This window comes from Scleropages formosus, chromosome 1 (assembly GCF_900964775.1).
Source record: "Scleropages formosus chromosome 1, fSclFor1.1, whole genome shotgun sequence".
NCBI lineage: Eukaryota > Metazoa > Chordata > Actinopteri > Osteoglossiformes > Osteoglossidae > Scleropages > Scleropages formosus.
In genome coordinates, this window is record NC_041806.1 from 28279728 (window position 1) to 28305882 (window position 26155).

General features: G+C 46.6%; 1 protein-coding gene across 11 annotated transcripts in view; it reads right to left on the bottom strand.

Annotated features, from left to right (window-relative positions):
* LOC108926483 (peripheral plasma membrane protein CASK-like) overlaps positions 1–26155 on the bottom strand; it is a 120662-nt gene that overhangs the window by 40237 nt on the left and 54270 nt on the right. For all 11 annotated transcript variants that reach the window (XM_029249766.1, XM_029249750.1, XM_029249737.1 and 8 more), the window contains exons 2-5: positions 25407–25519; positions 13080–13185; positions 10936–11013; positions 9387–9459 (exon numbers count right to left, since the gene is read on the bottom strand). In XM_029249766.1, coding sequence (XP_029105599.1) covers positions 9387–9459; positions 10936–11013; positions 13080–13185; positions 25407–25519 — 370 coding nt within the window. The remainder of the gene's footprint in view (positions 1–9386; positions 9460–10935; positions 11014–13079; positions 13186–25406; positions 25520–26155) is intronic.

Here is a 26155-nt window from a genome sequence, read left to right on the forward strand (position 1 = left end):
GCAGCTTGACCTGCTGTGCCATCGCACACATACTAAATACATGTCTACACTAACGCTTTGTTAGAGGGCCTTTGTACACATATGAAATTTCACATAGACACATATTCAGCACTCAGAGTCACAAAAACAAATGTAGAAAAAATGCACAAGTGAACTTCCCAAGGACTGCAAACACCTATAGATTTTAGCGCCACTTGGGTGTACCTCTGAAAGCAAATAATTTTTGATCTTTGGCACATTGTACATAAAGTTTGAAAAGAGGTTCTAGCTTATTACGCAAAAACAATTTTTTGCAGTACACCGCAGGACCTTTCTGTGGAGAGTTCCTATACAAATTCAGTGGTTACTAAATTCTTAGAAATTATGACTGAAAAAGGGGCGGGGGAATGTTAACGCCGTATGCATATTTTGCCACGAATGAAAGAAAGCACAGTTTATATAATGTAACCTTGCACAAAGCAGAGCATGAAAAAGAGACAAAAATCATAAATACAGCAGCAAAAAACAATTGCAGGGGCCATGCAGAACAGAAAGCAGAGGGAGCAAAACAAAAGGAGCGAAACGAAGGGATCCAAACGAAAGGAGCAAAGTATGGCGACGTGTTCGATAAATGATTCAACACCACGGTGTTTCAGCTGCCTTGTACCTCTGCCCCGCTACAAAATGTCATGACATGTGTTCATACCCAAACTCTTGAAGCTACTTTACGCAAATTCACCATTTTGCAGTTGCACTGGCTTTTTTGGAGGGAATATAATTTCTCATAAAGCTTTGATTCTGATGGCATGTACAGCTGATCCTATGTAAAGATTTATGAAAGTTGCATGTAAATACTAAAACTTGAGTGCTATAAAGATGGCTGGTGCATTACATGTGTTCATTTACTTTATTATTTTGTGGACTTCATCATAGTGTCCTTGTAAGTCATTGCTCTTGTCTTTCTTCATAATTTTCTTCTTTAATCTTGACAACTGTGTGAACAACAAGAATGACAACTGTAGAGCTCATTGCAAACACGCTATGCAATGCAGTTTGGTCTGGGGATGTCAACTGAGACTCAGCGAAATGTGAAATTCATTTGCCTGGCAGCCCCATATTTTATCATATCAGAATGAAACCTGGAAGTCTGAACGTTCAGTCTCCTCTGCTTTTGTAATTTGTTGTACATATAATAAATAAATATAATACAGCAGCTGAAGGATGTGGGGCTTGATCCAAGAACATTGAGATTCCCAGTGCATAGCTCTAACCGCTGTACGACCTGCTAATACATCATGTGCTATCCTACAATATTAAGTGGAAAATCTTGGATAATCGACTTAAAAATGATACAATCAATGTTTTTAACATATGAAAATGGGACAAAATGTGTGTTTATTTGGTTAAAACCCAAAGATTCTTCAACATGTTGCAGCACATTAGAGCAAAAAAAAAAAAAAAAAAGGTGTATGATTTTAGTTTGGTTTTCGTGACAATACAATGAACAGTTTCAACAGACGAAATATGAGCAACAGGGCCCATCAAAAACAGATCCCAGTGCAATAAAGGAACTGTGTTGTACAGTAAGAAGAAGAAAAGCTTACAAGAGCCCCCCCACCTCTCATCGCATCTTTCTTCCTTGAATATACTCTGCTTGAGCAAACTTTCTAACGTTCCCTGTCACCGCCACTTAAATTATTCATAAATGAACGGCATGCTCTGCAGTTCGCTGTGACATACTGTTCGCAAGTAAGCAAAAGACGGTAAACACAAAACTTTGTCAATCTGAAAGATTAAAAACATCTAAAATTCAAACTGGTAAAAAAATTTTCTTAAAAAGCTATGCCAAAGCTCCCAGGACTTATATACTTTATACTCCTCAGTAGCAATGATGTTCAGCTTCTACTAACAACCTAATGTGTGTCAAGCAAACATTCCCTACACTATTACACGGATTCACCATGCTGATGTCAAATTCTAACATTAAATCAAGATTCATGGAACCAGGTGATGTTTTTACATTTTTAAGTCCTCCAGTTTTGGCGTTCACATACCTAATGCACAGTCATCATCTTCTTTTTAGTTGACAAGAGCAGAATGCGTTGCTGTTTTTTCCTGTTCTGTTTCAAGGCTCAAGACTTGTTTACGTTTATCTGATGCTTTCCTCCAAAATGACTTACAACGTTAGTCTAGCGACAATTATTCACCCATTTGTAAAGGTGGGTAACTTTCACTGGAGCAATTTAGGATAAGTACCTTCCTCAAGGGTATTACAGCTAGACGGAGGTTCAAACCTGCAACTTTTGGATCCAAAAGAAGCAGCTCTAACCACAACGCTACCAGGTATCCCTAGGTGTGTTCAGACTTGGCTTCCTGCACACTTGTGGGCTTCTGGTTCTCTTTGACAAGTCTGACCATTCTCATCTCATCCAGGGGCGTAGCTACGTGGTGGCCGTGGGTGGCCGGTGCCACCCCTGACTGAAGCTCCGCCACCCCTCCGGCCACCCCCGTTGCGCAAAGCACTCTGACCATACTGACAGGTGACTTTTTTCACCGCTCAAGCTTCACTTGTACGGCGCACACAGCGTTCCGTGCGGTGCTATTAGGCTGAAGAGCTGCGAACGGCCCGCACGGCACAAACCTCTGCGTAGGTCGGAGGGAGGAGTAGGAGCGGGAAAACTGAAGCCGACGTCGGTCCAGCGCAAGTCAAGCGAGCAACGCAAGAGAAGAAGAGGGTATGCGGTTCAGGAGAGTAAAATAAGTGAGGTTTACCTACATTTCGCTGAAAGTTTGTTAAAGTTGGGGTACTACTGCGATGTTTCATCATGAGAACAAATGAAATCATGTTAGCTTATATCGCACAATTTAGCTAATTAGGCTAATGTCAGGTAAAGTTACCGCACCTGCTGCTAGCTAATTCTTAAAATAATCATGTTACCACATAAATGTTAACACATCATTACGCTTACATTATGAGTCTGTCACTGTTTTTTTTTGCAAGTAGCTATTCAATTTAATAATAAGCAGGGAAGTAGGAAGATACTTTGCTTTTTCACAAACTGAGGACTAGCAGCAGCAGGAAAACTGAAAATGAGAAAGAAGCAGGGAAATGAATGCTACAGGGAGAGAGGGAAGAAGAACTTGCAGGGGAAACGTGTGCTGCTAAAAGAGACAGACGAGGAGGAAGCAGACATACAGTCGAGAGGAGCTTGTGGAGAAGCTCTACAGACACAACACACATGATGAGATCAGACCAGAATTATCAGAGATAAGCAGAAACACTCATGTAGTCAGTCGTTGCCCACCAGCTATGTAGATTACATCAGTTGTATCGGCAAACATAAAAAAATCATTTCCAATACCAAATTTGCATCATTAGCATCTAAATATACAAATAATGTAGAATAAGGATCAATATGTTTTTACAGACATTTATAAGTACCGCCACTGTAGTTTCTCATGTACATTTGTAATAAATAAATTCTGTAGAATTTATAGTATTTCTGTCTGTAGAATTTGCTTTTGGTACAGTGTGTCACAGTTGTGATTTTTGTTTTTGGCCACCCCGATGAAATCACTGGGTCTTACCTGGCCACCCCTGAAAAAATGTTCTGGCTACGCCCCTGATCTCATCTCATCATGTCATCAATTACGTGTTTCCACCCACAAAAGTGCCAGTGAGTGGATCTTGTTTGCTTCCTGCACCGTCCCCCGTACAGGCCACACAAAAATCGCAGGCGGGTGTCTATGTCTGAGATAAAGGAACCAGGTTGGCACCAACCATCATATCACGTTCGGTCACATGGATCACGTCTTGCCCTTTCCAGCGTTTACTCGGTAACCACACCACACCACACCACACCACACCACACCACACCACAGCACAGCACAGCCTGCATGCTATATACACTGAGTCACAACCAACTGACTCAACTGTAGTGCGAGGGGGGCGAACTGTGCGTAAAGCACCAGTTGTGCCTAGTAAAGTGTCCACTCAGCGTCCATAAACGCTGAGCAACGGCACAAAGTAGCTTCAAACTAATGGGCTAATGGAAAAAAAAGGCAGCACAAACATAGCTGCAACCGCTCCTCCATATGTTGGAAAAGATGCGGAGCTCAGCCAACGCTCACTGACCGAGGCACAGCCACACTTCCGACACAAGCGGACCTCGTCCGTTCTTTTCCATCTGCTGTTTACGTACCACGGCACAAAACTCGGTGGCATGCACATCAGCAAACGGTCCTCTTGCAGATCATCTGACACGACCTTCCTCAACGTGTGGCTCGGCCTCTCCGGCAAAAACCTCATTAGCACTTCAGAAGCGTGACTCGAACGCTATGCGGTGCGAGTCGCGTCACTTGTACGCATTTACTTCTGCAATCGTGGAACACTTTGAGAGAGAGACTTCGCAAGGCCGCAATACAAAGAGCGATAAGAACGGAAAGAGCAGGCGCCTGTCAGCCTGTCGCACAGCACCTGCGACAGGTGGATGCATCTCAACACCTGTACAGACAGGAATGTCATTACAAGGAGGCGCTAAGGGAGCCGGCAAACCGATTACACCGTTTTGGGCAGAATCTCGGTGACAAATGTTGGGAAGTTCACTTATTCACGCAGTTAGCGAGACTGCATTTCGCTGCAGGTGGTACAGTGGTTCGAGCCCCTGGAAAAAAATCCCACCTGCTGCTTCAATCAAGGTACTTACCCTGAATTGCTCCAGTAAAAATTACCCCGCTAACATTGTTAGAAGCATATTATAAGAACCTCATGCTGAAAGACTTTGGAGAAAAACATCAGCTAAATAAACAAACATAAATGATCGCTGCCTTTCGAAACGGCTTCGAATACATGCCCGACTGTGGCTCTAATGAACTGCTGGTGCTAAACTTAGATGTGAAAAAAGTACACAAGCACATAGAAGCAAGAAAGATGGTGTCACTTCACATGACTTCCTGTCTTCTACAGCACAAGTCGCCAAAATCTGGTCTTCGATGGTGTCAGTATATTCTAATTTTTGCTCCAATTCACCTCTTTATGGCTTTAGTGAAGACAAGGCATTGACTACATATTTAATTGAGGGGGGGTTTGGCCAGGTCCTGCTCTCTGGTGGGTTTGGGGTTCAAGTCCTGCTTGGGGTACCTTGTGATGAACTGGCATCCCATCCTGGGTGCGTCTCCTCCTCCTCCTCCAGCCTTGCACCCTGTATTGCCGGGTTGGGGTCTAGCTTGCTGCAACCCCATATGGGACAAGCAGCTTCAGTCAATGTGTGTGTGGATCCTTAATGTCCTCACTTGGCATTTTAAGTGTGTATCTGCCACTAAACAGCAGTTATTATGCATACAAACACACACTTTCTGAACCACTTGTCCCATAGAGGGTTGTGGGGAGCCAGAGCTTAACCCAACAACTCAGGGCATAAGGCTGGAGGGGGAGGGGACACACCCAAGACAGGACACCAGTTCACCACAAGGCACCCCAAGCAGGACTTGAACCCCAGACCCACCGGAGAGCAGGACCCAGTCCAACCCACTGCACCACCTGCATACAAAAACATCACAGTTTTATTAATTTCAACAACCTGGGCTTCTGACTTAAAATAAAAAAAGTCTTTGCATTTAGCGGCTCGACCAAAAACAGATGAATTTTTAATTTAATATTAAGTTAAGCAAGTTAAGCAATTTAAGCATTTTATGGCAGTATTAAATTAGATTTTGTCTCCAGGTTGTACATTTTGTAATGTTAAATGTGAAAATATATCAAAACAACCTTGTCACCTTGCCAGACTAGGGTAGCAACTGTCTCTGTGTGTATATATTGCCTGTTTAATCATTAGTTTACATAAAAAAATGTTTCTGGCTGTCAAAAACACCAGCGGAGCATTTTTGACGCGCTGAACATGACACTTGGCATTAGCAATATTTACAAGTCGATTACAGCTGTAATTCTGTTAATTTATCAGCTGTTCCAGCTTATTAAGTGTGCCAGTGGACCGATGTGGGAGATGCAAGCAAGCGTTAATTCCCTAGTACGGTAAACACATGGTACGAAGGAGATTTAATGTGGAGCGAGTGGAAGCCATGCATGTTGTCATGAGTGCAACATTTTTCAAAAGTATCAAAAATGTTACGCAGTGATTTATTTTATATTCAATGAGCGAGAACTGAAATCGTCACAGAGACGGGGATAAATGTACATATTACAGGTTGAACCTTCCTGCTGAAAAGTTCACGGTTTACAGGAACAATATTTTTTAATCCAATCCCAGCAGCCTTTCAATGTAAAACATTAACTTTATAACGATTTGTAAGCACCTGTATGATGACTTTGTTATAATGACTGCCTGTAGAGGTGCAACCTTTGGGGCTGTGGTCAGAACTTCTGCCTTTAGCCCCAGAGATTGCAGGTTCAAATCCCCCCTCCAGCTACTGTACCAGTGGAAAAAGTACTTACCCTGAATTATCCCAGTGAAATTACCCAGCTGAATAAATGGGTAAATAATTGTGAATACCTTCAAGTTGTAGCTGTGGAAAGAAGTGTTGGCTAATTGAGTCAATGTATAGGGGGGAAAAAAAAGAAACATTTGGAGGGTAACTTTGATGAACCACCAAGGACTATCAAAATCAGAGAGTGTACTAATGCCAGTACATCCATCAATCCGCAGTTTCTTTTTTGAACCACTTTTCCCGGAGAGGGTTATATGATGGTGGCTGACCAAGCCGGGCAGAGCGCACTTCCCTCCACGTCCTCCTAGGGGACCTCCAAGACTCCCCGGGCCACACGAGAGATATAATCGCTCCATGGTGTCCTGGGTTTGCTCCAGCACCTCCTCCCAAGGGAGGCTTCAGCTCTGCACAGAACCATAGCCTCACGTTTGAGAGGTGCTCACCTTCCGATTGAAAACTCTTTATTTCAAATGATAAACATGACCATAACTGACACAAAGAATCTGCTCATTTTCCTGTAACACCAGCAAAAGCAACAATGACTCAATAAGCAGCTCCTTTCTCTCGTCTCGCAGATGAGAAGTGGCTCAATTACGAGCTTTAATTCATTTTATGCCAGAAGGGTGTCCTGGTCATTACTCATTTGCCCTCTGTGTGCAGGGCTCAGCGCCCATCCCACTGCACCCCCCTCCCCTACCACTCAAGGTGAAGGCATCTTCAGCTTGGCACCACTGCTTTTTGGGGACTGCTAGCACAGAGCGGGCAGGGATTTGAGCAAAGCATTTTGGCCTTTGACCTCCTTCCTGTTCAGTGAACATTTGTGGTCCAATACTTTTATTCAAAGCAACTTAAACTGCAGCCAGATGGTCAAGGGATCTGTACCCAGATGCCTAAAAGACCTGATCGGTCCCGACACTACAACCGACGTCGTATACATTGTGCAGCTACCATCCAGTCCGCTAGAGAAGGGTGGTATTGTGAGAAGGGGGTCTCGTGGTATTGGTTGGGGTCTCGGTCTGTGGAGAAGGTACGTCACCAATACTCTGCTCTGTACGACTGTAAACGAGTGTATCCTGTAGGTGCTATGCTGTTGAGGAGCATGACCCGTGGCCAAAGGTGAAAGGTTCAGATGCTCAGAGCAGACGCTCGGCTGCACTTTGTGCACCTCAATGCGCTTCAGAAGAAAAGCGTTGCTAAATATCAGGTGAAGGTGAAGTAAAAACAGCTACTTTAATCATTTCAGACAAAGGATATATTATAATAATAATTATATATAAAGTCAATGATAATGTGAAAACCAAAATGCCGTGAGAAGGATCAAGCGCTGCAGTTTGTTCTCTTGGCCCATATTTTAATTTTTTACCACCACCCCCCTACACCTTGCCACTCGGAACTGAAACATCTTCATGTGGTCTGAGTGCCGGAAGTGCAAAATGGCATTTTCAAGGGTTGGCTTGTTGTTTAGGAGGATGTTTTGGTTTGATTGCCCCGACAAGCTCCTTGCAATGCAGAAGTCTGTGGCGAAACACTTTCTGCAGCCAGAAGTTTGAACAGAGGCCTCTGGTTGATTTTTACCTTTTTTTAAAAAGAAATTTTAGGTTGCACAAGAGCAGCTCGAAGGTCTGTATATAATATATACACCGTTCAACCCAGGAAGGTAAAACACAAAAGTGCATTCAAATGCAATTAATACTAATTGATTTCTAAAAGATTTATTTTTCAAATTAACTCTGTGAACACATATCCTTTGTCTGCTACGCATTATTGTCATTCTATCATTTTTTTTCCAAATGAAGATTAATGAATAATGGTACTTCTGCTTTCATTAATTAATAATTAATACTTCTGCTCGCTCGGTGGTCCCGTGCACGAAAGGTAAAGCTCGGTTCTCGGTTCTGCCTCCGTTGTGGTTGAATGACCTCCCCCTCTCACTCAGAACTGCGGAAACTCTGTCTACTTTCAAGAAGGGTCTGAAAAGTCACCTTTTCCAGATCCACTTTGCCCAAGATCTCTCCAGCTCATTTATGGTGTAACTGTTCACGCATCGTAACCCCACAAGCATCACCAGATACAACCTTTATTCAGCCAGTACTCTGGCATTGTACTTTCTTTGTGTATCTTATAATATTAAAAAAAAAAAAAAAAAAAAATTGGTGGGAGGGTATCAGGATTTGTCTATCCTGCGTTTTATGCACCTACTCGATCGATGAACCTCGGTGCAACAAGCAGTAGGTAACAAACTACTTTGCTTGAGACTTTCATGTCTGCAGCTGTCTCCTCCTCTTGATGTAATGCATAAATTGGACTTTTGCTAAGATATATATTGCTTTGGACAAAAGTGCCTGCTAAATGAATAAATGTAAATGTAATGAAAATTAAAATTAGTGGACAGTGGTCAGAGCTGCTGCTTCTGCACTCAGAGGACCAAGGTTCAAATGAAACCTCCTGTTCTAGTAGCACTGACCGCGGTACTTACCCTGAAATGGTACACTAAAAATCGCCGAGCTGCATAAAAGCACAAATCAGTGCAAAAAGCTTAACATTGTAAGTTGGTCTGGAAAAAAAGGGGATGAATGAATGAAAATGCACCTTCAGTTCAATGCACCTTCAGTTCGTAACTAGAGTGTATCTCAACAGTTACAATTTCCTAGTGCACTTATTCTGACACACCAACTACACACACAAATCAAAATTCAGCGACGCAGCAAATGCAACTGTGATCCCTGATCGCTCTGGGAAAGGTGGAGAAGGACTTCCTTCCAACTTATTATCCTCTCATTACTCACTTGTTTTCAGTGCGTTGATGCCTGTTCATGTCATTAAGAAAATGTCCATCGTATTCACCACCTTGCGCCGTTCATCCCCAGCACTGTTCAAAGCTCTTATTCAAATGTCTTCCTACCATCAGATCTGTGAACTCGTAGAAGCTGGTAGATGGGGGGGGGGGCACAGTGAGGGCATACCTTCACGTCGCGATGGATCACATTGTTGTCATGGCAATAACGCAGCGCCTCCAGGATCTGCCGCATGTAGTGGCTGGAGGGGAGAAAGAGGGACTTGAGGACCACACTGAGAAAGAGGAGCGTGTTTCACAGCGGAGAGAAACTTCAGACATTTCTTCTCACTCAGTCCAGTCTGACAGGGGCAAGGCACTGCACGAGTGCACGCACACACACACGCACGCACAAGACACCAGATCAAGTGTGTGTGTTCCACAGAGCAGGTTCTCTCACGATGACGTAACTGCACACACTCTTCAGCTGTGTGAAGGCAGCCTGCAGCGTGCACACACACACACACACACACACACACCACCTGGATTCTTCTTTTCACCTGTCTAGCTGATATTTTTATTTATGGATGTCCGTTTATAGTGATTTACCCATTCGCACAGCAGCCTCATTTTTACTCTGCCCACCCAAGGTAAGTACCCTGGGAGCTACAGCAGAAAGTGGGACTCAAACATGTGTCCCCTGAGGTGTCTGCTCAAACTGCTGCGAGACCTGCTGCCCTTACAGCGTTCGTATTGTACACAAAGTGACAAATACTGATTTTCTAGTGTACACGCCTTTTTTTTTTTTTTACCGTGTCAGTTCAGGGTAACCAGCTAGCTCAAAGGTACTGCAGCCATAAGGGGATTTATTTAAAAGCAGAAAAAGAAAAGTCCTGAGTGTCACTGTCTTTCCGCACACTAGTTCGATGCTCTCGGCGGCGTAAAAGCAAAGCTGAAAAGGTCTACGTCTCCGGCCCTGAAGGGACAGGTTGCTGCCACCTGTTGGCCGTCAACTGCAGTGCAGTCAGTGGACAGGATGAGGACAGCGCTGCTCGGGGACACCCGCCACTGTGTCCTTTGCATAAGCATGTGGACGTAGAATGCAGCATCTGTCTAAAAAGTTGTCTATCCCCAAAATTTCATTCACAAATATAACAGATTTTCAAAGAAAATATATAATTTTATTCTTTCACTTACACTTTACTCTGTTATGCAATAATGCAATAACCATGATTGCTTTTTAAATACAAAAAATGCTATAGATATATATTTATGGAGGGGACCTCATTCTGTCTAGGAAAGACACTGTGAACACGGCCAGTGGAGCTGCACTCTACAGTGGGGATGGAAGGTAGTGCAGTGGTTCAAGTTACCATGCTGTCAAAGGACCCAGGTTCAATTCTCACACCTTGCTGTAGTTCCTCCGAGCAAGGTACTTACCGATTTATACAACAGAGTGATTTTTACTACATGAATTCAGGGTATCTGGCAGTGTAGCAGTTAGTACTGGTGACTTTGGATCTGTAGGTTGCTAGTTCAAACCCCACCTCCAACTGCGGTACCCTTGAAGAAGATACTTACCCTAAATTGCGCCAGTAAAATTACCCAGCTGTTTAAATGGGTAAGTAAGTGTAAGTATCTCAATGTTGGGAGAGAATTATTAGATAAAGGTAAATGAGATGAGGCTGTGTTTGAAAAGGACACCTGCTTACAGTGGTACTCATTATTGCTCCACTTACCTGGCCACCGCTTCGCTGTAGACGAATCCGGCATCAGCTCTCTTCACAATCTCGAAGCACAGGTCAGCCCCGTCCATGCTGTCGGGGGAAGGGGTGACAGAAAATGGTCAGTGGGAGGAAGTGCTGTCAGCTTGGCAGTACATGTGGTTGACATCACAGCCCCTCCTTCCCTGTGGAGGAAGTTCCTCAAGGTAGCGCTTGTGAGACGCCCAGGGAGCGGTGGCCTGTGCTCTCGGAGACACTAAGTCCAGGTAATTCATCACTCATGATGTCCCGGTTAAAAATCACACTTCCATCCTGCCTGTTCACAGTGCAAGTTGGGACATGATAAGTGCAGTTCACATTTCCCACCTGTGGACAAAGGCCTTTCTCAAAAACTGCACCCCCTGCAGGTGGCATGAGGTCTGACAGCAAGAGGGATGTTGGGAAAATCCTGGTGTTGGTTTCCTCAGAGTACCGCTTACTCCACGGGTTGGTCCCGTCCCAATGAGGGACACGTGGACAAACCCGTCTCAGAGCCTGATTGAAGGCACTTCTCTAAGGGGGATAGAGGTAGCTGAGTCCTAAAGGGCCCAGGTGTTAACTGGGGACAGGTTCGTTGGACCGACAAGACCCAGGTAGGCAGGGGTCATGCCCCTTCTTGAAACCTCTGTCCCTTTCTGCCCCAATGGCTTGTTGAAACAGCGCTCTTCATCGCCACGGTAACGGAGTGACACTCACACACACACACACACAGCTCTACTCACATCCCTCAGCATCATTTCTTATTTTAACACATTTTTAACATGTTTCAATACAGTGTTTTTTTTTGATTTTACATTTAGAGGATAAGCTTGTAAATAATTTGAAAGTGTTTTTTTTTTTCTTTTGAAAGTGTATTGATTTGCTCAGTATCCGTCAGATAGGCAGATCGATGAGCAATGACCATCACTCATGAGAGGGAGGAAGCTGGTGCAAAGAATACAGCGATTCCTTCTAATTCTGAATTTTTCAAAAAAAAAAAAAAAAAAAAAAAAAGCCTCCTGTTAAATATTGAGAAATTTATGTTTGAAAATCACTTTAAATATTTACATTAAGCTTGCAAACTTCATTCAAAAACATAAAACCGCAGTGCAAAGAAACAACGAACGAAAACTCTGCACCTTAGGGCAGCGTCTGCATCGGCACCACGCAAGCTCAGGGACCGTGGCGTGTCGCACACACATTTCCTGAAAAAATAAAACGGCGATGTACTGGAGTGCCTGGTCCTTCCAGTGTACAGGGGCTATGGAGGCCTGCCGGGCCCCCTGTTCAACATCTGCTCTCAGTGTTTTGGGACGCAGAGGCACAGACTCAGTAATTCCCTCCACCATCTCCGCATCGTCGACCCGGGATGGCGTGGGGTTGGCTCTGGGTTATTGTTAACTACCTATTGTTTGAACCCCACCTGTTTTCACACGAAGCTGCTGCGCATCCTCAGTACGCTACAGGACATGCTCCACGCCTCTTTTCACCCACGATCCCTTTGGCCCCGGTAAGCCTTAGCTCTCCTTTACCGTAGGTACCTGCTCAGACTGACAGCCAGGTACTGACAGGTAGCCCCCCCATCCACAAAGGCTTAGAGTACAAGAACGCAAGGCTTTCTGGGAATCATGGCGCACTTGAGCTGTCATGTCTTTTCCAGCGTGCGGCTCAGAGTGGGCCTTTCTGCGTCGGGTTTAATTCCCCGAACAAGAACATAAATCCTCCTTCCCTTCTGCGCTGTCGGCCTCCCGCACCTTCCGTGTTGAGAAGGACGCGCAGCTGAAGCGACCCGACGAAACAAAGACTCTTTCGAGCCAGACACACAGCAACGCATTTTAACACTAGATTAGGGAAAGGTGATGTCAAATGACCTCTCTGCACTGTCACACCCTCTTCCACGCGTCTTCTCCGTACCCAACACTGTCCTCATAAAGCTCTTCTGCACCCAGCACCCTCCCCCCATCACCTCAGCCCTACCAAAAACCTTCCTTTCGACATTTCGTCACCTCTTACTCTGCTTACTGCGGTATTCAGCGCAGCCCAAGCAGTGGACAACCTCGCGCAGAAGAGGTTCCTTGCAGATCCGAGCACCAGGCCCTACTTTCCCACCCAAAGCCCCATCGTGAAGATGATACACTTACAACTCGAAGACCATGTAGAGCATCCCATCCGAGCTGTAGGTCTCCAGCAGCTCCACGATGTGCGGGTGTTTGAGCATGTGGCAGATGCTGGCTTCTCTCTTGAGGTCTGCAGAGAAACACACAAGATCAAAAGAATGGACAGTGGAAGGGACTGAAACATGCCAGAAGCGGGTCCAAGTGCGAGACAGAGAAGGTGGACAGGTCAGAGGAAAAGAGGTCCCCACACACTGCAATGACACTGAACACAGTGCTCCGCAGCTCACGTGATGACGATACGGTCATTGAGAGCGACGGCAACGGTTCTCAGTTCAGGCTGCAGTTGCTTTTGGAACAATCCTGGAACGGATGAACATGAGATGTATCCCCATGCAGGGATGTGCACAGCTCTGGAATTGAAGACTTTGTCATTGTACCGCTATGCAATACAATGAAATTGTAGTGGTACTCCCTGACTTCTTTAGACAACAATATAAAAGACAACACTTAAGTATAAAAATAGGAAAATTAAACAGTAAACAGAACAGTAAAGAAATACATAAATAGATGCAACATTACCATCCAAACTAAACGACAAAAAAAGCAACGTAAAGAAAAACAGAACTTTTACAGAAGTACCAAGCTGCTGCGTCTATGCACGGCGCCATCGCAATAGAATGATTGAGGAATGATCCCGAGTTGTACAGCTGGACAAAGCGTTTCCTTACAACCCTCTCACAAGAGTTCATTGTAAACATCCAACTGTGTGGTTACAGCACAGTAACTTAAATATCACAGCTTTCAAGATCTTCACATGTACAGTGCTGTAACCACACAGTTGGATGTTTACAATGAACTAGATCTTCACATGTACAGTGCTGTGAAAAAGTATTTGCCCCATTCCGATTTCTTCTGTTTTTGTTTATATCTCATACTAAATTGTTTCAGAAATTAAAACAAAATCTAACATAAAACAAAGGCAACCTGAGCAAACACAAAATAAAGTTTTTAAATGATAATGTTATTTATTGAAGTAAAAAAGTTATTCAGTACCAACTGGGCCTGTGCGAAAATGTATTTGCCCTTGTAGTAGATTTCTCTGAATCTATGAAACTGCATTCATAATGGGGTTCAGCTGGACTAGGCGTAACCAAGCCCGATTACTGCCAGCCCTGTTCAATCAAATCAATACTTAAATAAAACTTTTTCAACAGCATGAAGTTGGTTAAAAGGTCTTACCGAGTAACACACTATGCCAAAGTTGAAAGAAATTCCAGAAATAATGATAATGACGATGATGATGATGAACAAGGTGATCGAAATACATAAGTCTGGGAAGGGTTACAAAGCTATTTCAAAGACTCTGGGACTCCAAAGAACCACAGTGAGAGCCATTATCTCCAAATGGAAAAAAACTCGGCACAGTGGCGAACCTTCCCAGAAGTAGCTGTCCTTCCAACATTCCACCAAGAGCACAGCAACAACTCATCCAGGAAGTCACAAAAGAGCCAAGGATAACATCGAAGGAATTATAGACCTCTCTTGCATTAATAAAGGTAACTCTTCATGACTCCACTATCAGAAAGACACTGGACAAAAATGGCATTGATGGAAGAGTGCCAAGGTGAAAACCATTAAGGCTTGTCTGAATTTTGTCAAAACACACCTTGATGATCCTCAAACCTTTTGGGAGAATGTTCCGTGGACTGATGAGTCAAAAGTGAAACTGTTTGGAAGACAGGGGTCCCGTTACATCTGGCGTAAACCAAATATTGAATTGCACAAAAAGAACATCATACCTTGGTCAAGCATGGTGGTGGCAGTGTGATGGTGTGGGGGTGCTTTTCTGCTGCAGGGCCTGGGCAACTTGCAATAATAGAGGGAAATATGAGTTCTGCTCTCTCCCAGAAAACCCTAAAGGAGAATGTCCGGTCTTCAGTCCGTAAGTTGAAACTCAAGAGCAACTGGATTATGCAGCAAGACAATGATCCAAAGCATAGAAGTAAGTCCACCTCTGAATGGCTCAAAAAAGCAAAATTAAAATTTTGGAGTGGCCTAGTCAAAGTCCTGACTTGAACCCAACTGAGATGCTGTGGCAGGACCTTAAACGGGCAGTTCATGCTGGAAAACCCTCCAACGTGGCTGAACTAAAGCAGTTCTGCAAAAAAGAGTGGGCCAAAACTCCACCACAGTGCTGTAAAACACTGATCTCCAGTTATTGGAAGCGTTTTGTTGCAGTTATTGCTGCTAAAGTTGGAACAACCAGATTTTAAGTGTAGAGGGGCAATTAGTTTTTTACATGGGTGGTAGGCGTTAGATAGCTTTTTTTTTTTTTGCTTCAATAAAAAAATTAAAATTCAAAACTGTATTGTGTTTACTCCGGTTGCCTTTGTTTCATGCTGGATTTCGTTTGAAGATCTAAAACTATTTAGTATGAGAAATACACAAAACAGAAGAAATCAGGATAGTGGCAAACACTTTTTCACAGCACTAGTTCCTCCTCGTCTCTCTCCACCAACTTTAGGTGTCCATGTCAGGTTCAACAGTGTGGTTACACCCTAAAAGATGGTCAAAGGATCTGCACCTTGACACCTAAAGGATGTGATCACCTTCTACGCCCCAGCAAGAGTGCTGTGCTCTTCCACCTCTGGCTGGTTGAGACCCAAAATCAAAAAAGTCAGTAGGATGTAAGTTTTGACTCCAACGTTGTGGAATGAGCTCCCTCTGCCCCTCAGAGCTGCTGAATCCTCTGAACATTTCAGAAAGGGTCTGGAAACACATGTCTTTCAGACCCACAACTGTACATTGCTGTGCAGTAAATTCTTTGCTAAAGGAATAAATGAAAATAAAATGACTGAATTTTTAGGGAAATGACACATTTATATTAGACATTACTTCTGTGTGTATTGCGAAGTGCCATTCAAACCATGCTAAACATATAAATTGCACATTGTATTTAGCTGAAAGAAAGTGGAAAAGAAAGCAGGCAGTACTGTTATGTCACAGCAGATAAACATAACACCCTGTAATAACAATATTATAGTAAAAATAATGCAAGATAGCATGTCAACAAGGAGCCAAAGAGATACCCACAGTGAACCACCTGTGAGTGAATCACACTCCAACTGTGTGAAAATCAAACACCAAGAGCAAAGTTTCAATCAGCCTCTGCTGACATGGACAGAACCACATGGATGAAAAAAAACTCCCTTCTCAGTGTCAGTGAATTTGCTCTCATGCTTCTGGAGTCAAAAACCATTTCACTTAAACTATTGCACCAATCCCTCCATTTTTTCCATTAACTCCTTCTGGTCCTGGTGTGGGTGGCGGTGGTCCTGAGCCTATCCCGGAATTACAGAGCGCAAGGTGCGGGGAGGGGGTCACTCTGGACGGGACGTCTTCGGAACTACTTTCATTTAATGAAAGCAGAAGTGTATTAATTCATATTTTAACGGAACCCTAATGACACGCGTATGATGAGATGTGTCACTTGTGTTGATGGGTGACCGCAACTGTCTGCGGAATTAACCGAAGGCACCGTTCAAATTGTCATCACAAACACAGACCCGCAGCGAAAGGCAGAAACGCTGCTTCCAGGACTTTTGACCTGCTACTGTTTGGCCACTCGAACTCCAGTTATAAATGCAGTCATAAGAGCAGTAATAACCCCCAATATCTACCCACCAATGAAGCATGATGATGCTGCTTTCCAGCTGGGCGTCTCCCTTGTTTTCCACCTCTACCCCTTGGCGATGACGTAAGCAAATAAGCGCACGTGAGAGAAAGAGAGCCGATGAGCCCTGGCCCTTGGCGTCTCGCCTCCGAGGAACTGTGTTTCGGAGGAACGGGCTTCGCGGCCCCATGCAGTGCTTACGAGGCCAGCCGTCGCACGCTGGGGAACAATACACTGTTTGCGTAGGTGTGTTGCAGCGAGCGCAACCTGTGCTTCTGCCACTGGCCATTAGGTGGCAGTAAAGTGCAGGTGTGTGGGGACCGCCTTCGTTCAACTCGCCTTCACGGTGTTTACGCTTGGTGTCTATGAAGAACGCCGCACTTGGCCAGCAGCCGATATTAAAGCGGAATTGGTAGAAATGTCATATTTTTATTGTCATTGTTTCAATTTGTTTGAATTTCACTCTCAGTTGAAGTAAATGGTGTTAGATATTTCTTTAACACACGCCCTGAGTTGCCGGGTTAGGCTCCGGTTCATCGCGACCCCGTATGGGACAAGCGGTTCAGAAAATGTGTGTGTGTGTGTGTATTTCTTCAACACATTCTTATATAATGCTTTGAGACTTTTACAGAATCTAACCTGTAATTAAACAGAAGCCACACTAAATAAATCAAAGGATGGCTGTATTATCAACCTTTTTATTGCAGAAGTGGATAGAACAGATTGTTTTAAAAAATTTTAAATGACGGGAAACTTTGCTTCTAAGCGACTTACAGTGTTGAGCTACTAACAAATTATTTATCCCTTTCTATAGCTAGGCAATTTTACTGGAGCAAATTAGGATAAATACCCAAAGGCGGCAGCGCTAACAATAATTAATAATTTCCCTTGTGGGATCAATAAAGTATATCTATCTATCTATCTATCTAACCACTACATTACCACATATCCTGTTAACTAACTAACATTTGTGAATAATAATAAAAAACAACTGATACAGAGAACTTATGACACCTGTATGTGAGACTAACGCAACATCGGCAGTCAAACCACAGGGGGTCTGTATTATTAAACTGTGATTGTGAATTACTGGAAAAAGTGACCTTGAACTTAAGAACAAACTGAGTTTGGAACAGAATTAGCCTCTGTTGTGTTTGTATGGTGAAGAAGCAGTGTAAATCATAAGAACATACAAAGTGAAACATCTAGCAGCGCCTACATTTCTGGCTTTCCGAGAGCCATTGCGGGCCTTCGGAAATGCCGAGCGAATATTAACTGTATACCACTGTTACCCAGCAAACCACTCTTCTGATCCGACAACCATCTGGGTTCTTGCAAGCGACACTTTGACCGGCATCAGCCGTCATGTGGTTTGTGACATAACGGTGAATCTGAGCGCAGGAATTCACATATTGACCCCCGATTCACATAACAGTGAATCTGACTTGGAGGTGGGGGGATCCAGACAGACAGACAGTGAGAGGTGCTGCCCCCTCCCTCAACAGCCATCACATTGCTTCCAAATGATTTGTGATGGTGTAGAAACACACACTTGCATGCAAACATCTTTCACACACTCGCACGCACTCAGCGGGAGAGACGGAGGACGTTAAATGATTTATGGGCTACATGACTCATGGGCTCCGGGTGGGAGTATTGGGAAAGCAGAGAGACAGATGCCAGCTTCCCAGAGGCATCTGAGAAGCAGGACCCAACCCCACCCCCCACAGCCCAGAGAAGGCCAGACACCCTCACGTGCGCAGCCACAACACTGGTCTCACATGGCTGATGGCTTCTGGGGGAGCGGTGGGGGGGGGCTGCTGGCGCCGTTGGAAAAGACTGAGGCTTCAAAGAGGACCAGTCTGGTACATCAACCGACCTGCAGGGTGTTATTGCTGCAGTCAGATAAGAGGCACCACATAGAGTGCACACTCACACAAACCCCTTTTTTAGCTCTATTTTGTCATACGTTGCACACTCCTTTTTACCAATACTTTCTACAGGGTGGCCAGTCCTAGAACTTATTGACTGGACCACGTACAGCAAAATACTTACTGACTGTACTACGTAGTGCCTTTCAACCCAAAAAACTAACCCTAGTCCTCACTTCCTGCCCAAGTGTGACTCCAGGATGAGTGGTGAGTCCATGAGGGGCTCCTACCTGAATAAGCAGCAGTGCTGCACAGGTGACACGGGAGCAGTGCAGCGAGCGACCCGCTGCCAACAGAGTCGAAACTGCACTCAGCTACCGCTCTTCACTCGTACAGTGCAGTCCGGCAAATGCGACTCACGTTGACCACTGGTACGGGTTTCACGAGGGGGTCCAGAAGTGCTTTACCCCATCACTGGGTTTAGAACACAGGAAGAACATGCAAACTCCACATACCCTGAACTGGATTCAAAGCTACGCCCCAACACACAGCTCAGTTGCTGTGGGAATTGAGTGCTACCTGCTGCACCGCTGTGTAGCACAGTGTACTTAAAGATGGGTTTTTAAATTAGGAAAATAAATAAATAACCCCATTGACCGCCATCACTGATGCTGGACTTTGCAGAGACTCCTCCGCACAGGTCTCAGAGCTCTTGCTCCTGTGACCTCAAGAGAAGCAGAAGTGGCTTTGCTCTGTATCACGTGTACTTCTGGAAAAAAAAACCCCGAACCAACCTCCTTCATCTCCGAGCCACTTCATCCGGCAGGTGGTGCTGTGCTCAGAGCCGCTGTTTTACACTTGACGGAACCAAGTACAAATCCCCCTCACGCTGCAGCATCCTTGGTACCCAAGCTACTTACCCCGAATCGATGCAGTAAAAATTACCCAGCTGCATTAATGGGTAAAACATTGAAAGTTACTTAATGCTTTAAACTAAAGAAAACTGTCAAGTAAATAAATGTATAAGGCCAGTACTTTTGGTAATTTGGCCATCTCTATCAACTGGCTACTGCAAAGAAGATCAAAATAGCACGAGGACTTCTGGAAGGGTTTCCGGTTAGATTCTAGGGTTAGGCTTTAGGCTTAGGGAAGTGAGAAGGGGAAACACTACTGGGAGCAGCAAAAGTACAGGAGAGCGATCCAATAAGAAGATAGATAATAATATCAGAAAACAGTCGGCTAAAGATGAGAATCCCTCCTCTTCAAAAAGGCGCGAAAATGAGGCGCTGACCTCGCCTAAAAACTGGAGTAGTCGACGCTCTAATTAAAGTTTTATCAGCTGCCAAGATGTGTGTGTGGGACAACAATGAGAAATAATTGCTTCCGCGTGTCTGCGCACATCATGCGCTTCACAGCAAGAGCTCAAAGGTAATGACAAGTGTCAGCCGGGGCGACCGCTGAGTACCGCAGGACCAGCACGCTTCGCCGGCTCCCAAACGGATCAAGTGACCGCCGTTGACGAAACGAATAGAGCCTTCGTAAGAGCGGCACATTTTCGCCTTATTCTCTTTCGCCGTTACGTTCTCCAGCGAACAACAGCTGAGCAACGATCTTTCCACAGCTCAGCGGCGCCTTTGTAATCTTTTTGCCGATGGTCAACGTGAAACGGTCTCCGAAACATTCCCTTTCTCCTTGAACTCAGCGAGCGACACACACCGCAGTGTGAAGGCGCACTAGAGAACTCACCCACAGAGCAACTGTGCAAAGAAAGAGAAGGTCCTGATGCTTTCAAGATGCACATCAAACGCAAGACTGGCGCATGTGAGCTCACTGCTGGATGATGGGGAACATGAACGTTGAAAGACGTCGAGCTCAGCGCTTTATTATAGTCATACTGGCGGACGTAGGGGGTGCGGTGGCGCAGTGGGTTGGACCGCAGTCCTGCTCTCCGGTGGGTCTGGGGTTCGAGTCCCGCTTGGGGTGCCTTGCGACGGACTGGCGTCCCGTCCTGGGTGTGTCTCCTGCCCCTCCGGCCTTACGCCCTGTGTTACCGGGTAGGCTCCGGTTCCCCCGTGACCCTGTATGGGATGAGCGGTTCTGAAAATGTGTGTGTGTGTGTGTGTGTGTGTGTGTGTGTGTGTGTGTGTGTGTGTGTGTGTGTGTGTGTGCGCGCGCGCTATGAGCAAAACAAAGGGCGGAGATGTCGTACCAACGCTGGCAGCCGCAGTACCAATGTGCAGAAGAGACCGAGACAGAAAACTGAACCAGGAAAATGCCAAAACTCTCCAAATCAGCGACCCACAGCAAACTAAAGGACTGGTGCCCCTTGGTTGGTGGGCTCGGGTTCGAGTGCTCAGTTGTCTCTTACTGAGGTGAACCAGGTGAGCCCACGTATCAGGCGTCCACGTGCGATCCACACACCCCTGCAGATTTCTTGGCTGAGGGCGCTGTGCCAAGGCGCCGAGGTTTGAGCAAACTGGCCACAAAGGTCAAGTCCGCCACGGAATGAGTCTGTCCATCGGTGGCGCAGGATTCAACTTCCAGCACCCTAAACATCTGTGTGCTCCACCGCTTCACAGGGCCACCGCAATGAATCGAGAGCGGTCGCTCCTCTTCAGCATGCCCCGAAACATGACTGCAGCGCCATTACCAGTAAGTAAGCTGGCGCCATTGCCGCCCTACCTCTACCGTTTCTCAGCAGGGCCACTGGACCTACAGTCCAGAGCGTCAGCGAACGAGCGAAGGAACCTCCTGCCCAGCGCACCGAACGCAGTGACGGCAGCTCTCGCACATGAAGCGCTCTGTAGACATTGATGCGTGAAACCTTTGTTTCTGCCCCCTTTCACCTCAACGACGGAAGACGAAGTGCATGTTTCTGTCACCAACAATGACCTGCGAAAATAAAAGTGCTCAAACTGCAGGCGAATGTCAACATTCGCACGGCGCCCTTCTGACATTTTGGGAGCTCCTCACAGTAGTGGTGCTTGTGTAAACCGACACCCACATGGCATCACGCTTCCACTTCAAATGGTGCTGTTTTCACCGGCTGCGCCCCGCCTGCGGCAGCACTTGCTCGCCGTTCTGTGCGCGAGGTGAAGGTGCTGAGCTGGCCCACGCCAACGAATGGAAATGTCCAGCAGGAATCGCCGGTACGGGATTGGAGTGGTACTGCAAGTTCAGCCCCCTGGGGAGAAGGTCTGAGAAACAGAAGCGACAACATTAAGTTTCCAACGGTAAGCTGTGCTGCACAGTGACCAGTGCTGACCTTGGTGGGTGCATGCAACTGTGGGGTGGCACAGCAGGTAATGCTGCTGCTGCCTTGCAGTATCTGAGCTGCTGTGACATGGGTTCAAACCCAGCTCTGTCCTTGTTTGTGAGGGTTTTCTTGGGGTGCTCTGGTTTCCTCCCACATTCCTGCAACATAAGTGGGGGATCTCAAATGAGTGGCTGTGAGCCCTGCTACCCTACTGTGGACTGGCATCCCATTCAGGGAGTATGCTGATAGTCTTGCACTCTGTGCCCCAGGACAGGCTCTAGACTGTTGTGACTCTGCTGCCCAGTTTAGGTGGCCACTGTAGCCTCATCTTGTTCTTCGCAGACGGGTGCAGCCTATTAACTCTGACAGCGGTGTGTTCGGAGAGCACGGTGCTTTTATCGAGTCACAGCCCTTGTCCTCTGACCACTCTCACTAACAAGATGTGCTTACTCACAGTGGAGCTGCGGAGCAGATGTTTGTTACCGCACCACACTCTGTAAACTCACACTGTAATGAGGGAATGTAACATGTGCCTATTTTAGAGGTGCTACAACCACCATGTCTGGCACCAACGATCATATTGCGCTCAACATATCTTCAATCACTCGAATGCTTCGACCGCTGGACCTTGGATCATCCGAATGCTTAGTCCCTGAACCTCTCGAGCTCATCTGCCTGTTACGTATTTTGCGCTGCAGCCACATAATTTGCTGCGCGTCGATGAGCATGTGTACCTAATAAAGTGGCCACTGAGCACATGCATGCGATTGTGTGTGTGTGTGTGTGTGTGTGTATATATACAGGCATAAGCCCGCTGGTCCACGGGGTGCACGCTGAGACTGTCACAGATGGCAGAGGGCTGGCACCATGACCCAAGACCCTGCTGGTGCAATACGGCACGGCAGGGAAGTGCATGCGCCAACGCCTCCCAGCATTGTCTGCAGCCCAACCGTGGGGGCAGTGCACTGCTACGGCAATGATGTGTCACTCACCCGTGGGAAAAGCAGAGTACAAACATAGGCGGTTGAATTAAAAACTTGCTTGGCTGAACACAAAGCAGGATGTGTGGAGACCTACAGGTGAACCAACAGAGCGCTGACCGGACTGTTTGCAAGCCGACCAGGTTAAACCTCGAAATGCATGCGGTAACCAGGATTCAAGGCTGACACTGCACCTGTGTACGGGGGCTCCTTCGTGTTGCGAGTTGAGGTTCAACAATCACTGCGGGGTGCTGGAGACCCCGAGACGGGTTGGGTTCCAACATGGTGATTCCTTTGAAAAATCTTGGAAAATACAATTAGCTGCTCACTGCACCCGAAGGACCTCCAAGTGGATCCCAACACACCTTCCCATCATGAGCTCAGTTTCGTACCTGCACCCACAAGCACACTCGCCATGAGGAGTGTTACTTCAGGGTGGACTAGCAAACAGGGAGCCGGGTGTTGGGCAGTGGCAGACAAGCGCCTTGGCACACATCTCCTTAGACTTCCTTCAAGACCATTCAGAGAGGCACATTTTCAGCAGTGTGAGTCCCCAACTCCGAACCACCCAGCTAGCGGCGTCTGGGAGGGGAGTATCTGCAGGGGAGACGACTGACGAGGTATGTGGGGTAAACACCGTGACACGTCCCCTAATGGAAATCGACGTCGCCCCGTTACTCTTAACATGCTGGGAGTGCGTAAGCGGCGGTATGTGTCTACGTGTATGTGGGGGCAGCCTGGAGCCCGAGAGAGAAAGAAAAGAGAAGAACGGGAGGAGAAGGGATAGGAAGGAAAGATGAGAGAGGAGGTCACACCTTGGCCGCCGAGGATTAGAAGGAAATAAGGTCTAAATCTGGTGGGGGGCCGCAGTGATTCCGGGTGGGCTGATCGCTGAAGGCAGGAATACAGCGATGCACAGATGGATGCAGCAGCCATGTGGGACTTGGCATTGGGAAGAGAGGTTCTGAAGCACAATGCCAAGGTCTAAAGAGCCTTTCAAAATCCAAGCGACAGGAGAAGACGGAGCACCACGGATCCTGCGCTTAACCCCCCGAGGACCTGAAAGTTACTGACCCCTGTAGACCAAAGTTCCTCAAATCCCGCCTGCCTTCTGTACGTCCCACTAGACGAGAAGCGACACCAGCTGTGGAAGCCTGAGAAGTTTAAATTAGAGACTGTTTCAGCAAACAATTCATATCGAAGCAAAAACTTGTGAAAACATAGCGCATCATGGCAAGACCTGGTCTTCAACGCCCAATCCTTCGTCTGACAAAGCCCTCAGGGATGTAAGGCATTACAGCTGGCAGCTCAAAGCAGGACATGTGTTCCGCTCTTGCTGCTTCCAGAGGAGTGGAGAGTCTTGCCTGTTATGAGTCATTACAGTTATGTGACAGATTTCTTATGATGGAGACTTCAGGGTAAGCAGGGCAAGTGTGGGCGGCTGGTAGCATAGTGCTTAGAGCTGCTGCCTTTGGACCCAAAGGTCGCAGGTCTGAGTCTTGCCTCCAGCTGTGATACCTTTGAGCAAGGTACTTACCCTAAACTGCTCTACTAAAAAACTACACAGGTGTATAAATGGGTAAATAACCGTAAGCTGCTTTGGAAAAAAAGACATGAGGTACATAAAGTAAGAGTCGAATTCAACTGACCGCAAACTCTCACGTCGATTCCGCTGTAAGGGAGAGGGCAGAAAGGACAAGCAAGGCACTGAGAGACACACCAGCACTTCTACAACTGTGTATCACCGCCACAGTGGCGTATAAACGGCTTGGTTTGCACAAAATCGATCTCCTTCGAAATACGTTTCAAACATCAGAATATACAAATCAGAATAAGTGCGATGTTGTCAGCATGTATCCAAGTACAGCTTTCGGTGTTGCTCGTTCCCGTGATGAGTCCTGCTGACACTGCTGCGCTGGCGGGAGTGCGAGGTGGCGTCCAGGGTGCGGCTGCGGGGGGAGGGTGTTGTAACAGCCAACAGCAATGGAGGGGAAAGTCTGTGCCGAAGCGCCGGTCAAGGTGGCCTGCTGTAGGACATCCAGCCAGGACCTCGGAGTCTCCGTCTCGGGATTAACGCTCAGTGAAGACACCTCGGGGGTGCAGTGGCGCAGTGGGTTGGACCACAGTCCTGCTTTCCAGTGGGTCTGGGGTTTGAGTCCTGCTTGGGGTGCCTTGCGATGGACTGGTGTCCCATCCTGGGTATGTCCCCTCCCCCTCTGGCCTTACGCCCTGTGTCACCGGGTAGGCTCTGGTTCCCCGTGACCCCGTACAGGACAAGCGGTTCTGAAAATGTGTGTGTGTGTGTGAAGACACCTCCGTTTCCCACGAGGACATGCAAATGAGCGCACTGGTTCTCTGGGGGAATCAGCGTTCCCATGGTAACTGGGAATCACAGACAGCTGAACAGCAGCAGTAAGAAATCACCTGCAGTTCCCACTTCACTGACAGGTATAGACACGCAGTGAAACAGCGGAGGGTTCCAGAAAAGAACTAAGAGCAAAGACGCAGACACATACGTGCAAACGCACACACACGTCGGAGGGAACAAGTGTGAGTGTGTTGGGTCCTTACCCTCTGTGCTCAGGCCTGGGCTTGAAGTGAACTTGGCCACGTCCACGATTTTGACAGCGAACTGCTGTCCAGTTTCCCTGTTGATGCATCGGCGGACCACGCTGAAGGGCCCCCTGGAAGAGAGAGAGGCGCCAATTAGAGCGTGCTGTGCGTCTGAGCCGCGGACACGTAACAGGAGCAAAGCCGAGGACAGCGACTCACAGCTGACAGGTGGAAAACGAATGTGTGCGACCTGGTGAAGAGACTCTGCCTGGGTGGGGCAGTTCTCAAACGACACTTTGGCTCATTTCGGGGATGAGCGATGATGCTCCGCAAGTCACCTGCACAACCTGTAAGCACATCACACTCAACAGGAACGTAGCTTTGCCTCCCAAAGTGGAAATTCCTGCAAAATATTCGCCACGCTTCACACTCAGGCCTCACATAGCAGCGTCCTGTACAACAGAAAAGGACTACGACAACGTATGGAAACGCATACAGGTTAAACATTAGCTCCTGACTCAGTACCGCAGTATGTTTGTCTGTTACATGGTCATTTTTCTTCATCACGTAAAATGGACCTGGATCAGAGCTTGCGGGAACCACGCGCGCGCACGCACACGGTGTCCGAAACCCAGAAGGTTGGTGTCCCTCCCTGGGGTCAGTCGAGCTATTTTCTAGTTTATTTACCTCAATGTAACCATGGAAATGCTGGCAACATCTGGATCCAACATGAACTAGGTCTCACACCCTGTGCTTCCTGGATAGAC